Source organism: Alternaria triticimaculans (genome assembly GCF_023758025.1).
Source record: "Alternaria triticimaculans strain BMP 0046 chromosome Unknown scaffold_50, whole genome shotgun sequence".
Classification (NCBI taxonomy): domain Eukaryota; kingdom Fungi; phylum Ascomycota; class Dothideomycetes; order Pleosporales; family Pleosporaceae; genus Alternaria; species Alternaria triticimaculans.
The window spans coordinates 23,704-42,464 of NW_026056007.1; the positions used below are offsets into that span (position 1 = coordinate 23,704).

Genomic DNA, 18,761 nt, shown 5'->3' on the forward strand with positions numbered 1-18,761 from the left:
CGCAGCTGCGCCGCACCTTATTCTTGACCTGCAGCTGCACCGTAAGCTCAGACGTGGATCTCGAAACTCCAGAACGTCCAACGCGGCGAATCACGACTGCATCACTAGCATGGTTGTGTGGGTATCGCAATCTTTTTCGAGGTACATGTACTCAGCCTTGTCGCACATTGTTGGCGGCAACGTAGACAGACCCACGATCACTCGTACACGCTGACTATGCCTACCATCGCCCGTCTCCTGGCCCCCCGACGACCCACCTTTCCAGACATTATGATTACCTACACATGTGGCCGTGTTGCTCGAAGTGGTCAGGCGTTCTTCCCACTCAAGACATGTCGGGGCTGTTTGACCTGTCAGACTTTGACTTTCAAGTCTACGCTGATGGACGCCTGGGTACTATGTTGAGAATGAGCACCACGAGAGTATAGTGTCTTGTGGGAACGTGTTATGCAGCCCCCAAGATACAGCCGCCAGGATCGAAGTACCATGACCATGAGGGTAGAATGCGCTGAAGTAGACCTAGTCTCGCACTGGTATAAAAGAGGTTGCAACATCCTACTGATGTTTCTTCACTACCGGCACATTTCTCCAGCTTCATAGCTCTCTCCGTTATCAGTCTTCTTCTTTCTCGCATCTTGAACGCAGTTTGCGCTTTTGACTTCCTCCAGAGCCTTCCAATACCTTACTCGTCAAACAAGTCTGTTCCGTTGCCCAACATGCATTACATCGTGGCCATCTCTCTGCTGCTCCAGGTTTCGATGGGCTTGGAGCAGGGCAACAACATGCCCGACATAGTAGCACCCGGAAGGGCAGACAGAATGTTCGTGAAGCGCGCTGGGAAGGATTACGGCAAACAGACTGTAAGCTGTGTCGGTGGAGAGGGTGCTTGCAACAATGCTTGTTACTACATCAATTGCGTGGTTAGTGTTTGCCAGCTCACTCTCTTTGAACTCGAACTGATTTGTGTCTGCGGTAGGCCCCAGCCGCCGGTATCCAGAATCCAAGCAGAATCGTGTACGTCGGGCCCACCAAGGGCAACGAGTTGGAGAAAGCACACAACCGACAGGCATCTGGGTGCTCTGCTGGAGGCAAAAGCCCTTGTGGCGAGTTCCCCTTCAGCCAGAAGTTCAGCGACAAGACAGCAGGTCCGGGTGAATACGATTGTGATGAATGGCCACCTGCAATGTCTCAGCAGTTACCATTCGGCGATCCGAACCGACTGGCGCCAAACAGTCTACGCTGCATGGTAGCTGACGAGAATCAAGACATCGGTCGCAAGCTGGGTCGCATTGTAACAAGCAACGGTATGGTCCGCGACGACTTCTTCGACGTGGACTTTGACATCACTGGTGCTGATCAGAGCAAACTCGCATTCTGTCAGCCAAACCCAAACCCAAGAGGTGTCTGCGGTTCCGACGGCCTGCAATTCGAGCTCATGGAGAAGACGTTCGCTTCCGGCAAGCTCAGCAGTTACTACAACCGCAATGGCGACGACAACAAGTACATATTGACCGACACTGCCTACGCGGAGCTGTACCAATGCGGCGTCGAATTCACTCGCGACGGCGATGCGACGATCAAGGACATCAAGCTTAGTGACTGGGAGAACAAGGAATCGACGCCAGCTCAGTGCAACTTGCCCAACAACAACGACTCGTGCGACCTACAGGGTCTTCCCAACGACCTACGAGTAAAGCGCACCGGCAACTTTGGTACCAAGCTGGAATTTGAGTACTCGCCAGTCCAAAAGGGCGTCAACTACTTCGATTGGGACTCGGATATGAAGGGCAACGGTCGTGGTCCATGGACCGGGAACGATGATACGGACCCGACTGCGCAACCTTTGCGCTTCTGCAAGGTCGTCGATGGGAGTGCGCCGAATACGCAGAGCTTTGAATGCTGGTTTCCTTGCTACAAGAATGCGGACGGTAAACCCTAGATATTTTGGCGGGACCATATGGCGAGGCGATGGATAGTTCTTGGGCGGGACTTGCATCGCAGTAGAGGCGTCTTGGAGTGTCATTTAGTATCGCATTTGGCGACAGAGTATATGTGGACAATTGTTTTGCAATGTATAGACTATATGAGGAAGCGCGCATCCAAGTTCGTGAGAGTGCCCAGGTGAATGCTGACGCGCTAACGCGTGACGTCATTAGCGGCTTCCCCGCGGCGAAACGCACTGCCTCTCAACACTCTGCCACTCCCACACCCACACGAGAACATTGCGCCTCAACACCATACTGCCATACCTTCTTCGATATTCACCATGCGCTCTGGCATGGCAGGGTTGCGCGCTGCGACGTCTGACTGAGAAGCGCATCTACCAAACCATCGAGCTCGGCACGGTCCACAGCCTCTATCGTTGAGCCTCCGCCTACTGCTATGCGCGCGCCTGGCAGTGCAAGCGCTCAGACTGCGGTACTCTTACAATGTGAAGGACCTGGAGGAGAGTATGAACAGGCGCAAGAGGCTTGACGAGCGCGTCGCACATATGGTTAACCTACGCGACGCGAATGGGACATCGAGAGCTTGCACGACAATAGCGGCGACTGGGCGCAGAGCGAGGGGCCGGGCGCATAAGTGAAGGATAGTATACAAAGCGTTAGGACGATACGGAGGAGACGAGGGCAGCGTTTGGGTATGTATGCGTCGACACGCGTCGAAGAGCTCCTAGAGCGCGGCGCATATAGGCAGAGCAGAGGCTGCCCCCGACTAGAAGGTAAGCTTAGCGTTACTAGAACATGTAGAGATCTACTCGCATAGCATCGCGACGGCCTTCTAGAACCTTAATAGCTTCTACTACCTGTGCCGCTACCTACATCTTCGCTATCTTTGCAACTCTCTTATATCTCTAACTAAAGACTTTCTACCTAAGAGAATATCTTAGAGCTACTAGGCCTAAGTAATTTTTAGTAGAAGTAATAAGTACTAATAAGAAATTAAAAGTAGCCTTAAAGTAGTAGCTTTAAAGCTTTTAAACTTTACTATCTAGAAGTCTAGATAAAATTTAGATAAACTATTATAGTATAGACTTAGAGATTAGGTTTAGAAAAAAATCTAACTTTTTTATATCTTTTCTATATTAATAAACTAACTTTATTAGAATTAATAATAATAGACTATTATTATATAAAATATAGTATATACGCAGTAATCTTATAGTATAATATTACTAGTATATAGTGTAATATTAGTAGGTATAGAGGTAATATTAGCTATAGTAAGTGTAATATTAGTAGACCTAGAAGTAATATTAGATAACTAATATTACCTATTTTAATCTAAATTTATAATTTAAATTATTTTACCTATAATATAACTACGTAGATATAACTATTTTCTAAATTATAAGTATTTTAGAAACTTTATAATTCTAGAAGTACTCTTTCTTACTATATTACTTATAGACGTTAACCTAAGTTAAGTTCTATTAAATATTAAGCTATATATAAGTATAGTTTTAGAATTATATATATTCTAAAAACCTTATAATTCTAGAAGTACCTTTTCTTAATACGTTGCTTATAGACGTTAACCTAAGTTATAACTTATTAAATATTAAGTAGTAAGTAAGTATAGTCTTAGAATTATATATATCTAAAAACTTTATAATTCTAGAAGCGCTTTTATTATAACTAACCTATAGCTATTTTATTTACTCTCTAGTAATTTTAAGAACTATAATCTTATAATTTCTAAATATAGCTTTCTAAGCTAACTTACTTACTATACTACTTTTTCTTATACTACTATCTATAATTCTTAATATACTATTAAGCAGCGCTAATAGATTAGTATCTTAGAAATAATATAGCTTCTTAAGAAAAGTATATTCTATTAGTAGATTCTAGTTATATATACACTTAACTACTAACTACTTAATTCTTATTACTAACTTAACTACTAGTTTATTATATTTAAATACTATTTCTATCTACTATATAACGCGCGCTTACGTAATCTTTCTCTTAACCTAGTTATTTAGATTTATACTATATAGTAGTAATATAAAGATACTAATTATTCTAAATTACTTTTTAAGAATATTCTAGTACTTACTCTAATCTAGGTACTTTCTAAACTTAATCTAAAGCTTTCTATTCTCTTCTTTTATAGCTATTCTTTCTAATTTCTCTTTATATATAAGAGTAAATAATATCTTCTTTATAATACTACTATATCTTTACTCTCTTTAATCTATTTCTATACTTTACTTTTTTATTTTCTTATATATCTACTTATATTTCTTATAAAAAGTATCTATCTTCTAATATTACTATATTTAACTTACTATTATATTAGCGTAAGTTTATTAGACCTTAAAGTACCTTTTTCTTAACTTATTAGTATCTAGTTCTACTTATATTTCTAGAGATACTATATTAAGAGTTTATACTAACTACTAAGTAAGCTATATATCTAGTATATAAGAAGTAAAACTAAAACTCTTATCTTTAACTAGTTCTAGCTTATTAAAGAGCTATAAACTCTTTACTTTTTATTACTTTTATAAAATAAAGATAGTAGCCTAATTCTTAAATACTTCTATTATTTTTATAGCTTTTACTATTTTAATTATATAAGTAATTATATTTAAGCCTACGTTTAGTATTTATTAAGCCTATTAATAATAATATTACTCTTTAACTAATATTACCTTTAGATTTTAAATAGTTTTCTAATTCTAGGTACTTATAATTATTTATATAAGTTAAAGATTAAAGTAATTAACTATATCTTTATTAACTTATTTAGTTATCTTTTTCTACTTATACTTTAATTCTAGCTACGTATTAGACGTATATTTATTATTTACATCTTAACTATATTACTTATTATAAATATCTTTATTCTATATACTTCTAGATAGATAGTTATAATTATAATTAAGAACTTTAAGAAGTTTAGGTTTAGAAATATTTTAATATATCTAATATAGAGTATCTATTAGATTTTGTAATATAAATACTATATATAGAACTAAGTTATCTAGAAGATAAATAAATATAGCTAGTTTTATGCTAGAAAGACTATTCTAGATAGCTTATCTAATTATCTATAGATCTAGCGTATTATCTATAATAGCGTTAGAAATAATATAGAATATAGAATAAGCTACTATATCTACTAGTAGTAGTTATATTATTACGCGTAGTATTAAGTAAATATAAAAAAGTATTTCTATGTAGTTAAACTAAAAAGATAAATCTACTAACTCTATATCTATACCTTATTTAGTTAGCGTATAGCTATAGCTCTATTTTAGATACACTACTTAGCTTAGTTTCTACTACGCCTATATAAACTATAGTGTAGTCTTTATTTTAATCTAAAATTTATATTTAAATTATCTCTTCTACTTTTACTAATATACTACCTAATATATTAATTCTAAAATAACTTATCTATAACTATAAGTATAGAGCTTTAATTTACCTTATCTATAGTATTATTATTCTCTCTTAAACTATTCTATTCTATTTTAAAGACTAATATTAAACTAACGTTACTATACCTAAACGCTACTTTATTCTTAGCGCTATTATAGCTATATAAGAAAACTTTAATTTAAAAACTAAGTATAGTAATTTTAATATTCTATTAATAGCTATTTCTATTATATATAGTCTTACTATTTATATAAAATTCTATTAATATAATTAATATAGTACTATTATAGAAGGCGCTAACGCTAGTAGTAATATATAGTTATATTTACAAAACTAATATACTTTATTTAGATCTAATTTACTATAATATATTAGTAGCGCTAACTAGTATTTCTCTTACATTAGAGAAGTTACTAGCTAATACTTCTTTATAGGCGTTCTAGCTACCTACTAAAACTCTAGTCTTATAAAATACTTTAAAGTGTATAAATCTAATATATCTAACTATAGTAATATAGAAGTAGATATTATAACCTCTTCTTCTAATACTTCTATTAACTAGAGTAGTAGTCTACTTTAACCTAAATCTCTATCTAAAATTACTAATACTATATTATACTATACGTAGGTTACTATACTACTATAAACTATATCTTCTTTTTATAAGTAGCTATAGATAGCTAAGTAATAGGCTATAAGTAAGCGTAATAAATCTCTTATATAAGTTCTAATCTAATCTAATATATTTATAAATCTATAGATTATATATATATTATTTCTTACTATACTAGAAAGTATATTATAGAAGTGTATAGTATTATATACTACGCCTTTAGTAGAAAAATTAAACTATAAGATATACTTACTTTATAACATAGTAAAGACTATAGTCTAAACCTAGTAGAATATTATAGCTTAGAGTAGCTAGTATACTTATATCTACGTAGTAAAAGAATATTCTTAAGATATTCTACTACACCTACTTACGCCTTACTAGAACTTTAACTTTTACTATACTACTATAATATAAAAGATATTTCTTTTCTTCTATTATATATTTAAGTAATATTACTCTACGCTATTAATATTATATCTAAGAGAAGACTTTTTTTTTAGTAAAGAATAAAACTTACTAGGTTTAGGTTAAGTTTACTACGCAACATAGAGAAAATTAAAGCAAAGTTTTATTTATCTATAACCTCTTTTCTCTATAAATCTCTAGATATACTTTATAAAACTACTATTAATTAAAGTAGAAAAGAATATAGAATTAAAATATTACTACGCGCAGTTTCTATCTTTAATTCTTTATTGTATATTATAACTATAAGCCTTTACGTACGCGTTTCTTACTAAAGTTTCTATCTATAGCTTTCTAACTAACTATAATTATTATTTATAGCGCTAAGACTAACTATTATTTCTATCTATAGCGTAAAAGAAGCTTAGCGTAAATAAATTATTTTAAAGAATTTAGGCTAGCCTATAATTCTCTACTATTTACTTCTTTTCTATACTTTTCTTCTTTATCTATCTATCGCGTATAATAGTCTTAACGCATTTACTATATTACTATATTTCTACTTATTATATACTATACCTACTATAAACTCTATATAGACTATCTCTTGTAACTATAATGTACTATCTATTATAGCCTATCTGCGCAACTTATTACATATAACTTATTACGCGTAATAGCCTATTACTACTATTCTATAGCTATATTACGTCTTATAATATAATATACTTTAAAGTGTAGGTATTATACAAATGTTATTAAGTGTATATATAACCTACTAATAGAGTACGCTGCTTTTAATACTCTATATTATTTATATACGCTCTACTACCTATATATAATAGAAAAGTAATATTACAAAAGTAATATAATTAGAACCTAGCTATAAATCTCTTTATATAGCTACCTAAACTAAAGATATAATAGTATTATAAACTAACGTATTTATACGTTACTATTATAACTATAGCTATAACTATAGTAACTAACCTATAATAGTAACTTAATCTTCTAAGCATAAGTTACTAGTAATTTTCTACAGCAACTAACTAGATACTCTACTATTATAACCTTACTATATATCTAATAAATCTACCTTTCTACGCACTTAACTTAATTTTAACTATGCTTAGCTATACACTATTATAATTATGCTTATTAATACTATTACTAGATTAAGATTTAGAGGTACGCTACGCTAGTAATGCTATTCTTATTTTTATATTAGATATAATATTATTATTCTCTAATATTAACACTATTACTATAATAACTAGAAATTTACGCTAAGATCTATAATAGCGCTATTATTTGCGTTTACCTTTATAATAAATACTAGATTTAGTTAAACTACAAATTATACGCCTAAACTACTCTTTATTAATAAGCACTATTCTTATAACTATAATATACTATAGACTCTATAAAAGTTACTACTAATCTTATAGTTATTTGTACGTCTATTAAGATATAAGCTAGATATATACTTATTACTTCTAGTATATAAGAGTTATAATAACAGCTCTAATAAAGAATTTTACTACTTTATTAATATTCTTTTTACATAATAAACAGCGTCTACACTTAATAAGATTATAGTAATAGTATCTTAGCGCGCTCTTAAAGGTAAGTAAACTAATATTATTACTAGTTCTTATTAATTTTATAAGCTAAACTTAACTATAATACTAGTTCTATTTCTAAATCTAAAGTAGAGTTTAACTTTAAACTTCTCTATACTATTAACCTAGAACTAAAAGATATTAAAAACTATAATAGCAGCTACGCTAACGTTTACCTACTCTTTTTAAGCTAAACTTAAAGACTTTATATCTATAAAGGTAACGCTAAGAGTAAGCCTATTAAGATATCTAATATAGAGAAGGCCTTAAGTAAATATAACAGCGTATTATAAGTAAAGACTAGCACATTTTATAATACCTACCTGCACTAAGATTCTAATATACCTAATATAAGTAGAATAAAGATTAACGTAGATTAGATAGAACTAAATGCAAGATAAAGTAGAATAATTAATATAAACACCTATCTTATTCTATTATTACAAACCTATTATATTAGCTATTTAATCTAAATTTACTAGCGTACTATATAGAGTATATGTATAACATAAAACGTAGTATAATAAGAACTAATAAGTAGAATTAACTACAACTATAACTAACTCTACTTTCTACTAAGAAACACGTATACACTATATATTTATATAAAGGTTTTCTTATAGCTATAGCTAGCACTTCTTATAAAGTATATATATACGTATATATCTTCTAAAATATTACATGCAGGTTTATATATAACTATAACTAATTTCTCTATAAGCACTTATATCTTAATATAGATTTTATAAAAATAGTTTATAGTCTAATTATATACCTATTATTATATAGCTATTTTTATGTAGGTAATAACTTCTACGTTACTACGCGTGCTGTAATAGTTAAGTAAAATTATAAATACGTAATAAGTTTAATAGAAGTAAGCTAGCATTTTATATGCTATCTACTATAACTATATCTATGTAATTTTACTATTTCTAGTAGCTATTATTATAATAGAGTAACTCTAGAAATCTTATTAGACTAGAAAGCAACTATTTACTATAAACCTATATCTCTTACTAGTGTTAGCCTTAATACTATAGTAGTTATAGTTAAATAAGCTATTAGAGTTAGTAATTAACTTCTATTCTCTAACTTTAATAAACTTAGCCTTATAGATACTATTATTAGTATAAGCTAGTGTAAGAATCTATTATAACTAGGCTTTACTATTCTATATAATATAGAGCACTATAGCTACGCTAAATAACCTCTATAATATATTAAAAGACGTATATAATATAGTAAGAATTCTACGTAGTAGATTAGTAGTGTCTATTAGCGTAAAGTTAATATTACCTAGGTTTAGATATAAGTAGATAACTAATATAAAGTATAGAAGCTTAATATTACTAGGCTATGCTGTAATAATTTTTGCAATGTTTGTTAGAGTTATACTATATTAGAGAAACTTAATATCTAGAAAAGTATAGTCTATAAAGTTATAGAGATTAATATTAGAAGAAAGACTAAAGTGCTTACTAGCTAGATAGAAACAGCCTAGCAGAATAAGGCTTATACGTTTAGCCTAGTTATATGCGTCTTACTATAACTAAGAGCGTAGCATATTTAACTAAAGCTAGAAATAGTAGCCTTAGGTAATAACTATAACTAGGTCTAACGTAATTTGCATACATTTATTAAAAGTTACTACTAGTTTAGCTATAAGGTTAACTTTAATTATAGAGATCTAATAAGCCTATTAAACTTAGCAATCTTTTATATATATACACTACTAAACTTATATTTAAAGGTTCTGTATACTAGTAAAAGTAAAGGCCTTCTACACTCTTAATTTCTTTATTTACGTATACCTCTTTCTTAAATAAAGTAAGTATAGGTGCTATTAATATTATGTATATATTAATAATTATAAAATAATATAGAAAAGTAAGAAAACAAACGTTTAAAATTAATAAATAAAAGTAATCTTACTAACTATAATAGGCGTAATATAGAGTTACGTACTATACTATTATTTAATATAACTCTATTATAAACGCGCTCTAACACTAACTATCTACTCTAGGTTTTTTAGAAACTAATTAGATAATATCTAATAACCTTTACTTTTTACTAACTTTACGTTTAGCGTAGGCTCTTATATCTTTCTAAATTCTAAGCTATAACTATATCTAGACGTCTATATAGTAAATTCTTCTTACTATTAATCTAATATCTCTTACTCTAAGTAGATATAGACTATTATAACTATAATACTTAAGATAATTCTTAGTACTAAAGTTATAATAATATCTACGTCTAGTAGCTTTATAAGTTATTTTGCTATTTTAATGTATATAAGATTACCTTTACTTATAATTAATAAGCTTAGTAATATCTTATTATTCTTACTACTACAGCTTACTATCTCTACTTACTTTTACTACGCTTTTACTATCTTTATTATTGCGTTCTTACTCTAATAGTTATATATAATTTTGTTACCTTCTATATTCTATCTACTACTAACCTTTACCTTTTGCGCTAATAATATAAATTCTATATAATTAACTATAGTAAACCTATAAGTCTAACTAAACAAAACTTTAGCTATAATATTTACTAACTATATCTAGTATTATAAAAAGCTACTAGCTCTTCTTCTAGTAACTATATATATTATTATGCATAGTATAAAAGAAAGTGTCTTTAATATTATAAAGCACCTTAAAATTATTAACATAAAAACCTTACTTCTATATATAGCTAACTAATAGCCTATACTTATTATTTATTTTAATAGTATAATGTATAGCCTTTATAAAGACGCTATTATAATAATTATTAAAAGCTTAAGCGTAGCTAACGTAATTAATAAAGCTTTTTTAAATTAAATTCTAAAGCTATTATCTACGTAACTATGTATTTCTACTATTATTATAGTAGTAAACTATACTATTACTACTATATCTACTTTATTTGCGGCTAGCGTTAGCGTAGCTAGTTACTATACCTAGCGTGTCTATTATAACTAAGCGTTGCTCTATACTTACTTTATCTAACTTCTTATTTAACTATAATAGAAGTATTATCTAATTATTAGAATATATATTAGATTTAACTAAAACCTAACTACGCTTTAGTAGTTTATTAACGCTATTACTTAGTTAAACTACGTAGTAGTAATATTTCTAATCTAGGTTAAGGTAATTGTACTATTAGGCGATATAACTACTACCTAGGCCGCCTATAGCTTACGTAGAGTTAGTATATATATAGTAGATTAAGCTTTGTAGTTACTAGAAAAGAGAAATATAGTTAAACCTTCTATGCAGAAATATATAGAAAAGTAAGAGTATATAAAGAATCTATAATAAAATTATATATCTACTAGATCTATATTTCTTAAGTTAAGATACTACTCTAATTATAAATAATAATAAAATATAAAATAGAAAGAGATTTAACACTACTATAGTAGTATAGCTATAATAGAGCTTTTAACTATAACTATAACTAGGCGTCTAATTATAAACGTATAGTGTAAATAATATATAGTACTCTATACTATAACTATACCTAGAAGTTCTATTACTAATGTACTGCGTAAATAATATATAGTACTCTGTACTATAACTATACCTAGGCGTTCTAAAAGTAAATATACTGTGTAAATAATATATATATATATATATTTAATGCCTTATATAGCAATTATAAATTAGCCTCTTTATACCTAGATTAATATTATAGATATATAATACCTATCTTAGTTAGGTAGTAGTATACGCGTAGGTATCTACTGCTATCTAGAGTATTAGTGTAAAAGCGTATTATAGATAGAAAAGATATAAATAGTAAAAAGCTTTATATTACTACTATAGTTTAAAGAGTTGCTATTATTATCTTTTACTATAATCTACTATTCTATGTAGTATAAATACTAGTATAGAGGCTCTACAAAAAGTAAAAAAGAGAACCTATTTATAATATAATTTAAACTTAGAGCTTTCTCTAAAAAAAGAGGCTAACTAGTCTACTTTAGCCTAACTAAGGCTATAACTTCTTTATAGCCTTAGTTTAGCTAGAGTCTATTTTCTACTAAACTACGCTGTTATAATAGGTCTGTTTAATATAAAAAGAAAGTAATTATTACGTATATATACGCTAAAATAATAGGTATAGATAGAGACTAGGTAATAGATTATAAGATATTAGCGTAATTACAGTAGTTAGTAGAGAGGTAACTAAACCTATAGAAGTAGGTAGGCTAGGTAAGATTATAGCGCGCGCGTGTAGTTATAATAGTAAAGAGAGTATTTAGTAAGGTTCTATAATTATAATACCTTTTACTTTTGTATATAAAAGGTAGTAGATATAAACTAACTAGAGTAGTAGCAGCTTTAAAGAAGTAAAATAAGATTACCTATTTATATTAGCTATTAGACTATAACTATAGGTAGCTTTTTTCTAGACTACTATAACCTAAGTTATATACAATTTAACTCTAGATTATAACTATACTTAGTCTTTAGTATACTTACTTCTACTTTATTCTATTTAGTCTTAGTATAAGACTTTACTCTATAGCCTATTCTACTACGCTATTTCTATAATTAGCTTTATTTAGCTATTTACTAAAAATTAGAATACGTCTAATTATAATAACGTTTATACTTTTTAAGTATTCTACTAAGTAAGACTTTCTTGCTAATACTCTATTTTGTAAACTATTCTCTTACGCTATAGTTTTTAAAGAACTAGTAACTATTACTTAGACTTTAATCTAGGTGTTAACTCTTTCTAAGAATAGCACTAGCGTTCTCTCTCTTACTTAACTCTTTATAAATTATATTATAGACTACGTTACGCAACTCTATTAGTAGAGATATAACTAAGTTTATAGCGCGCCTAATTCTTAACTTACATACTATACGTCTAAGATTATAAAACTCTTTTACTAAGGTTAACTAAGCTTTTATACGCGCCTAAATCTTATTACTACTAAATTTAGGCTCTTATAGAAGATTGCTTATAGAAGAGAATGTTACTTACTTATCTTTACTAAAGCGTTCTTTAGCTCTATATAGCTTAAGTATAGCTCTTAGGCGTAGGTCTATATTATTCTAGCTATAGTACTTTTATTAAGTATCTCTTATTATTATATTAAGAATACTATCTAAGTATACTAGGCGCTATTAGTAATAACGTTCTCTTTTAAGGCGTATCTATTTTGCTAGCTAAGTGTTATTCTAAAACGCGCTAATATTACTACGCTTATCTATACCTTTTACGCCTTTAGAAACTTTACTATTCTAGCTACTTAAACTAAGAATTTAGAGGTATTTTTCTAGTATTATATAGTTAGTTTTGTGTTTAAATTAACTATCGCTCTTAATAAGTACACTTACTACTACTAGAATAATAAAACTACTATATTCTATAGCTATTTTAGTTATAGTCTTTATTACGTTATACTTTAGCATAGTATCTACTTTTATTTAATCTTATTAACTCTACTATAAGCTACGCGTATAATGTTATATTCTTTTACGCGTTTAACTTACCTATATTTTATTATAGTACTAATATAGATTAAAGTAAGATTAAAAGCAAATAGAAACTAATATCTTATCTCTACTACACTAGTAAGATTATTATATAACTTATTTCTATTATCTTTACTAGTAATTAAGTAATAAGTAAAAGCTTTCTACTAATATTAGCTATAATACAGTATATAATTAAATTACTAAACCTTTTTAAAAGCTTTAGATTATAGCTTATAAAATAATCTATGTTATATAGTGTTTATTAGAGCTTTAGCAACAGTTATAAATTAGTTATTAGAGGTATTTAAGACTATATAGCGCTAAGCCTAATTATGCTAAGTCTAACTAAGTATTTTATAACGCTAGTAACGCTAGTAACGCTAGTAACGCTAGTAATATTAGTAAATATCTTTTTTAATTTTAAACCTAACTACCTTCTTTCTACCTACTACTACCTACTCTATATTATATACTAGCAACACCTAGTCTAACTATAACGCTCTTTTTAAACATCTACTACTACTTATTACCTAATTCTAGAATTATAAGTTATATAAATAGATTTTTAGAGTCTTTTAGCTAGTTTTAAATTTTATTTATTATTCTTATAGAACACTACTAATAGACGTGTGCGCTAATATAAGTTACGTAATTAAATTAAATTATACGCGCGCTAACTTATATATAGCTTGCGTATAATATTAGAAGTATTCTACTTATATTCTCTAGACTATAAGATTTTAGACTAGACATCTAGAATCTATTTAGTATTCTCTATTAGAGGGTTAATTATAACTATAATATACTCTCTCTTAGCCTTTATTGCATTAGTGCTATTATAACTTTCTTCTAGTGTTTACTTTCTGCACTAGATACCTAATGTTACTATTTAATACTGCTTATATTTTCTACGTTAAGACTATTAGAATAATTAATTATAACTATAACCTCTCTCTTCTACTAGCTTATATCTAGTGTCTATACAGCACTTCTCTATTAGGCTACCTATTATAACTATAACTAACTCTTTTATAACTAACTTCTATTACTATTCTTATACGCTACTATAGATAGAGAGTTACTATTCTAGTAGCTATCTTAACTACTATAGAAGCTACGTCTACTTATTAAACCTAATTCTTATACTTATAAACGCCTGCTTAAGAATAAGAATAGATACAAATCTATATTATTAACTTTATCTCTTAATACTATCTACGCTAATATTACTAAAGTACACTCTAACGCGTTTAATCTATCTATAAGTGTAATAATTTATAATAAGTAGAACTTTAGTTAATTTAATAACGTTCTCTTTATAATAATTATTAATAATAAGTATAAACAGAGTTACATACTATACGCTAGTAGTATATTAAAAACTACTACTAAATAGTCTAAAAATAAAGATGCTATAGCTAATTTTATATACTACGTTCTTAGCGTTAATAAAGTAGAGTTTTTTAAATACCTTTGTAAAGGTAATATCTATAATAGATTTAAGTTCTTTATTAGTAAACTTACTAAACTAAAGCATAATAAGTTCTAGTAGAAGAGTAAAGGTTTAGCCTAGAGCTGTAGCTATAGCTACATTAATATCTAGTAGGCTTATAATATAAGTATACCTATTATTTTATACTCTACTAATACTAAGACTAATAAGTAGATAGAACTAACATAGTACGTATATATAATAATCTAAATCTTTAGCTCTAGTATACTTAACTAATACTACTTATCTAAAGAGAATATAGCCTTTATCTTATACTATGTTATAAAGTATTTTTAATACGTACGTAAGCGCCTAGCTACGTTTAAGAAAGCTATTAAGGCTGCTATAAATCTCTCTAATATTATAGTTAACAACTTTAATAATGTTATAATACCTATAGTATATATAGCTTATCTAACGCAAGATTTTATTACTATACTTACTAAACCTAAGGTTAAGAAGTATAAAAAGAAACTAAAGAAGAGTAAGCCTATAGTACTAGAGTTATCTAAAGATAACTATAAGTCTATAGAAAAAGAGTTGCGTAAGTTTACGTTAATAAACTAATAGCGTAGAGAGAAGAACCTTAAAAGCCTTTTTTAGTAGCACTTCTACGCTATTAGTATAAGTAAACTAAAAGATTAGAATACGCGTACTAATATTAAGCATAGGTAAAAGAATATAATAAGTACTATAGATATATTTAAGGTATTACTTATAATACTTTAAAGCCTGCGTTAGAAGTAGTACGCCTCTATTAGCTTTATTATTATAGATATCTTTACTAAGATTTTAAAAGAGTTTTTCTATTATAAGAAGTACTTACTATAGATAATATAAAAGTAGTATATAGCTATTAAATATAAGATTATAAAAGTATACTAAGACAGCTTTAATATAGGCATTAGAATAGATCTTAATATTAATAACTATAGCAAACTATAATCTATAGATAGAGATATCTACGTATTACTATCTACTAAGAAATAAGACTATGTTATCTAGACTAATTCTGTTACGTACTCTAAAGCTACTTATTCTACTAATATTAACTAGGTAAAACAAATAGAAGACAGTAACTTCTCTCTAGAATATCTACTAGAAGCGTTATAAGAGTTAGGTCTACTTAAAACAACTAGAAACTGCTATATTAAGAGAATAACTATAGATCTATTTTAGTAGTAGATTATATATACTATATTTAGTACTAAGCGCTTTAGAAATAGAAGCTATACGTATTATTATAATAAGAAAGGTAATAAACTAATAAACGCGATACAGAAATTAAAGTTAAAGAAACTACTAGTACACTCTATTACTTTTGCGTTAGTAGAATTCTTAATTAGAGATAGTATAGAACTTAGTAAAACTATTAAAGTAGTAGCTATATTCTAGAAGGTTAGTATACTTTATATTAACTATGTTTTGCAGTTACAGCTAATACTCTATATACCTAGCCTATTAACTATAGTTATAATAAGTACCTCTATATCTTATTTATATATTTACTAACTTCTACTAGGTAAATCTTATATATAAGAGCTGTTGCAAGTATAATATTACTAACTCTCTAAACTCTAACTCTAATTTCTACTCTTCTAGTAATAAAGGCTGTCTCTTACTATACTTTACACTACCTAAACTTATTAGCTAGACTACTATAGAGTTTAAGGCGTACTAGCTAGATGTAAACGTTATTACTTTTGTTATAAGTCTATTAACTATTTTTATAGTAAGAGAAAAATATAGCACGTAGAAGTACTTACCTAATTTTAATAATAGTATATAAAACGCCTCTAACTCTAATTTGTAAGCTATACGCACTATCTATATCTATAGCTATAATTACTTTATTACTATATATAGCCTAAGCGCTTTTACTTAAACCTACTAGAACTTAGAGAATACGTACGTAAAAGAAGTTAGGCGCAAAATAGAGTTACTTTTTAAGAAGCACTCTAGTAATAGTAGCACTAAGTTTAAGAATAATATTTCTACCTTTAAGCTGCCTAATATAGCTTCTACGTTCTAGAAGAAGAACTACTATAGCTGCTTTACATTTGTCTTTATAGATAAATACTAAGATAGCTTAAGAAATAAAAACCTAATCTAGATTAGCCTAAAATAGTTACTACTATAATAGTATATTTTTATATTTAGATTCTTTACTCTTTATAGTATAAAAGACTTCTATTTATATATAGAACTTCTTAAGCAACTAGAGTTTAATAAATAGTTATCTAGTAGTATTCTACTTTTATAACTAAATCTTATAACTAATAGCACTAGTAATATATATATAGAAGATATTAATAAAGTAGTTAATAAGAAGGTTTTCTCTCTATAGGTAGTAGGTAAGATAGACCTATACTGTCTCTAAGATAATAATCTAAAGTACGTACTACTAGCCTCTAGAGTTTAGATTATAACTATAGCTCTTCTTTTATACCTAACTAATAGTAGAACGCTAACTAGCATAGTTCTTTTATGTAACTATACTTAGCTTTATTTAAAAAGTATATTCTTTATAAAGATAATAATAATAAGTAGTAGAAAGATAATAACGCTTATATACATAAAGGCTTTATAGTATAACTAACCTTAGCCTATTTTATAATCTAGCATAGGTTCTAGATATCTATCTCTTTTAATAACACTAAGAATTATATTAGAGCTAGTCTTCTACCTACTGTCTACTACATAGTTAAGTAACTCTTCTACTTATCTACCTAACGCTATTTTAATAATACGTCTACGCACTAGAAGAAGTAGCTTATAACTATATATAAGACCTACCTATAGGCTAAGCCTATACTATCTAAGAATTTATAAGCTATCTACGCGCTTAAACTTATTAAGTTTTTCTCTTTATATAGTGTTTTCTACTAAACCTACGTAAATATACTATAGCGTAGTAATAATAAGAAAAAGATTAAACGTAATCTTAGTGTTAATCTATAGTATTATAACGTAGATATATACTTATAGTTCTTTAATAAATCTAATATTAGAGTTTAATACTATAACCTTAGTAAGAACTCTTATCTAAAAGAACTAACGTAGATTTAATAGCTTTTTTAATATTACTATAATAGAAGCGTAAATAAAATTATAGATAAGAACTAAAATACTACTAATATATGTAAGATTCTAAAGAAGTTTACTAAGTTCTTACTAAAAATAAATACACTACTATTAATTATACGTAAGCGCGTGCATCTTCGCGTAGAGAAACTAATTATCTAGTGTCTTACGCTTTATATCTAAGATCTAGTTATTAAGATTATAAGCTACTTTAGTATATATCTTTTAATAGTATATATCTCTGCGTTGTAGAAGAAGCGTAATAAAATCTAGACTAAGTAGAATAACTACTATAATAAGACAAAGATACTTATTACGTCTACCTATATCTTTAGAGTAGAGTTTAATTTATAGTTATTTAGTAAAGCTACTATCTTAGTTAACTCTACCTAAGATAAGAATAAAGAGTAATAGATTATTAAACGCTAATACTACACTAGCTAGATTCTTACTATCTATTTCTACTACCTTACTATAATAGAAGTATTTAGCCTCTACTATGTATAGTACGTACTCTACCTCTATTAGGTATAAGCTTGTAGTTATAACTAGCCTCTTCTATCTATCTACCTATTATACTCTTAAACTAATATTATCTTTAGTATAAACTTAATAAATTTACTTAGAATAGATGTAGCCTTCTTTAACTTTACTACT

General features: G+C 28.5%; 1 protein-coding gene across 1 annotated transcript; it reads left to right on the plus strand.

Moving 5' to 3' along the window:
- Positions 1–716: 716 nt before the first annotated feature.
- Positions 717–1,939, plus strand: J4E78_011017 (uncharacterized protein; the record flags this gene model as incomplete). The annotated part of the gene is made up of 2 exons (XM_049371591.1): positions 717–860; positions 977–1,939. The coding sequence occupies 2 exons, from the start codon at positions 717–719 to the stop codon at positions 1,937–1,939; spliced, it is 1,107 nt and encodes a 368-aa protein (XP_049216704.1).
- Between the last annotated feature and the right edge of the window lie 16,822 nt (positions 1,940–18,761).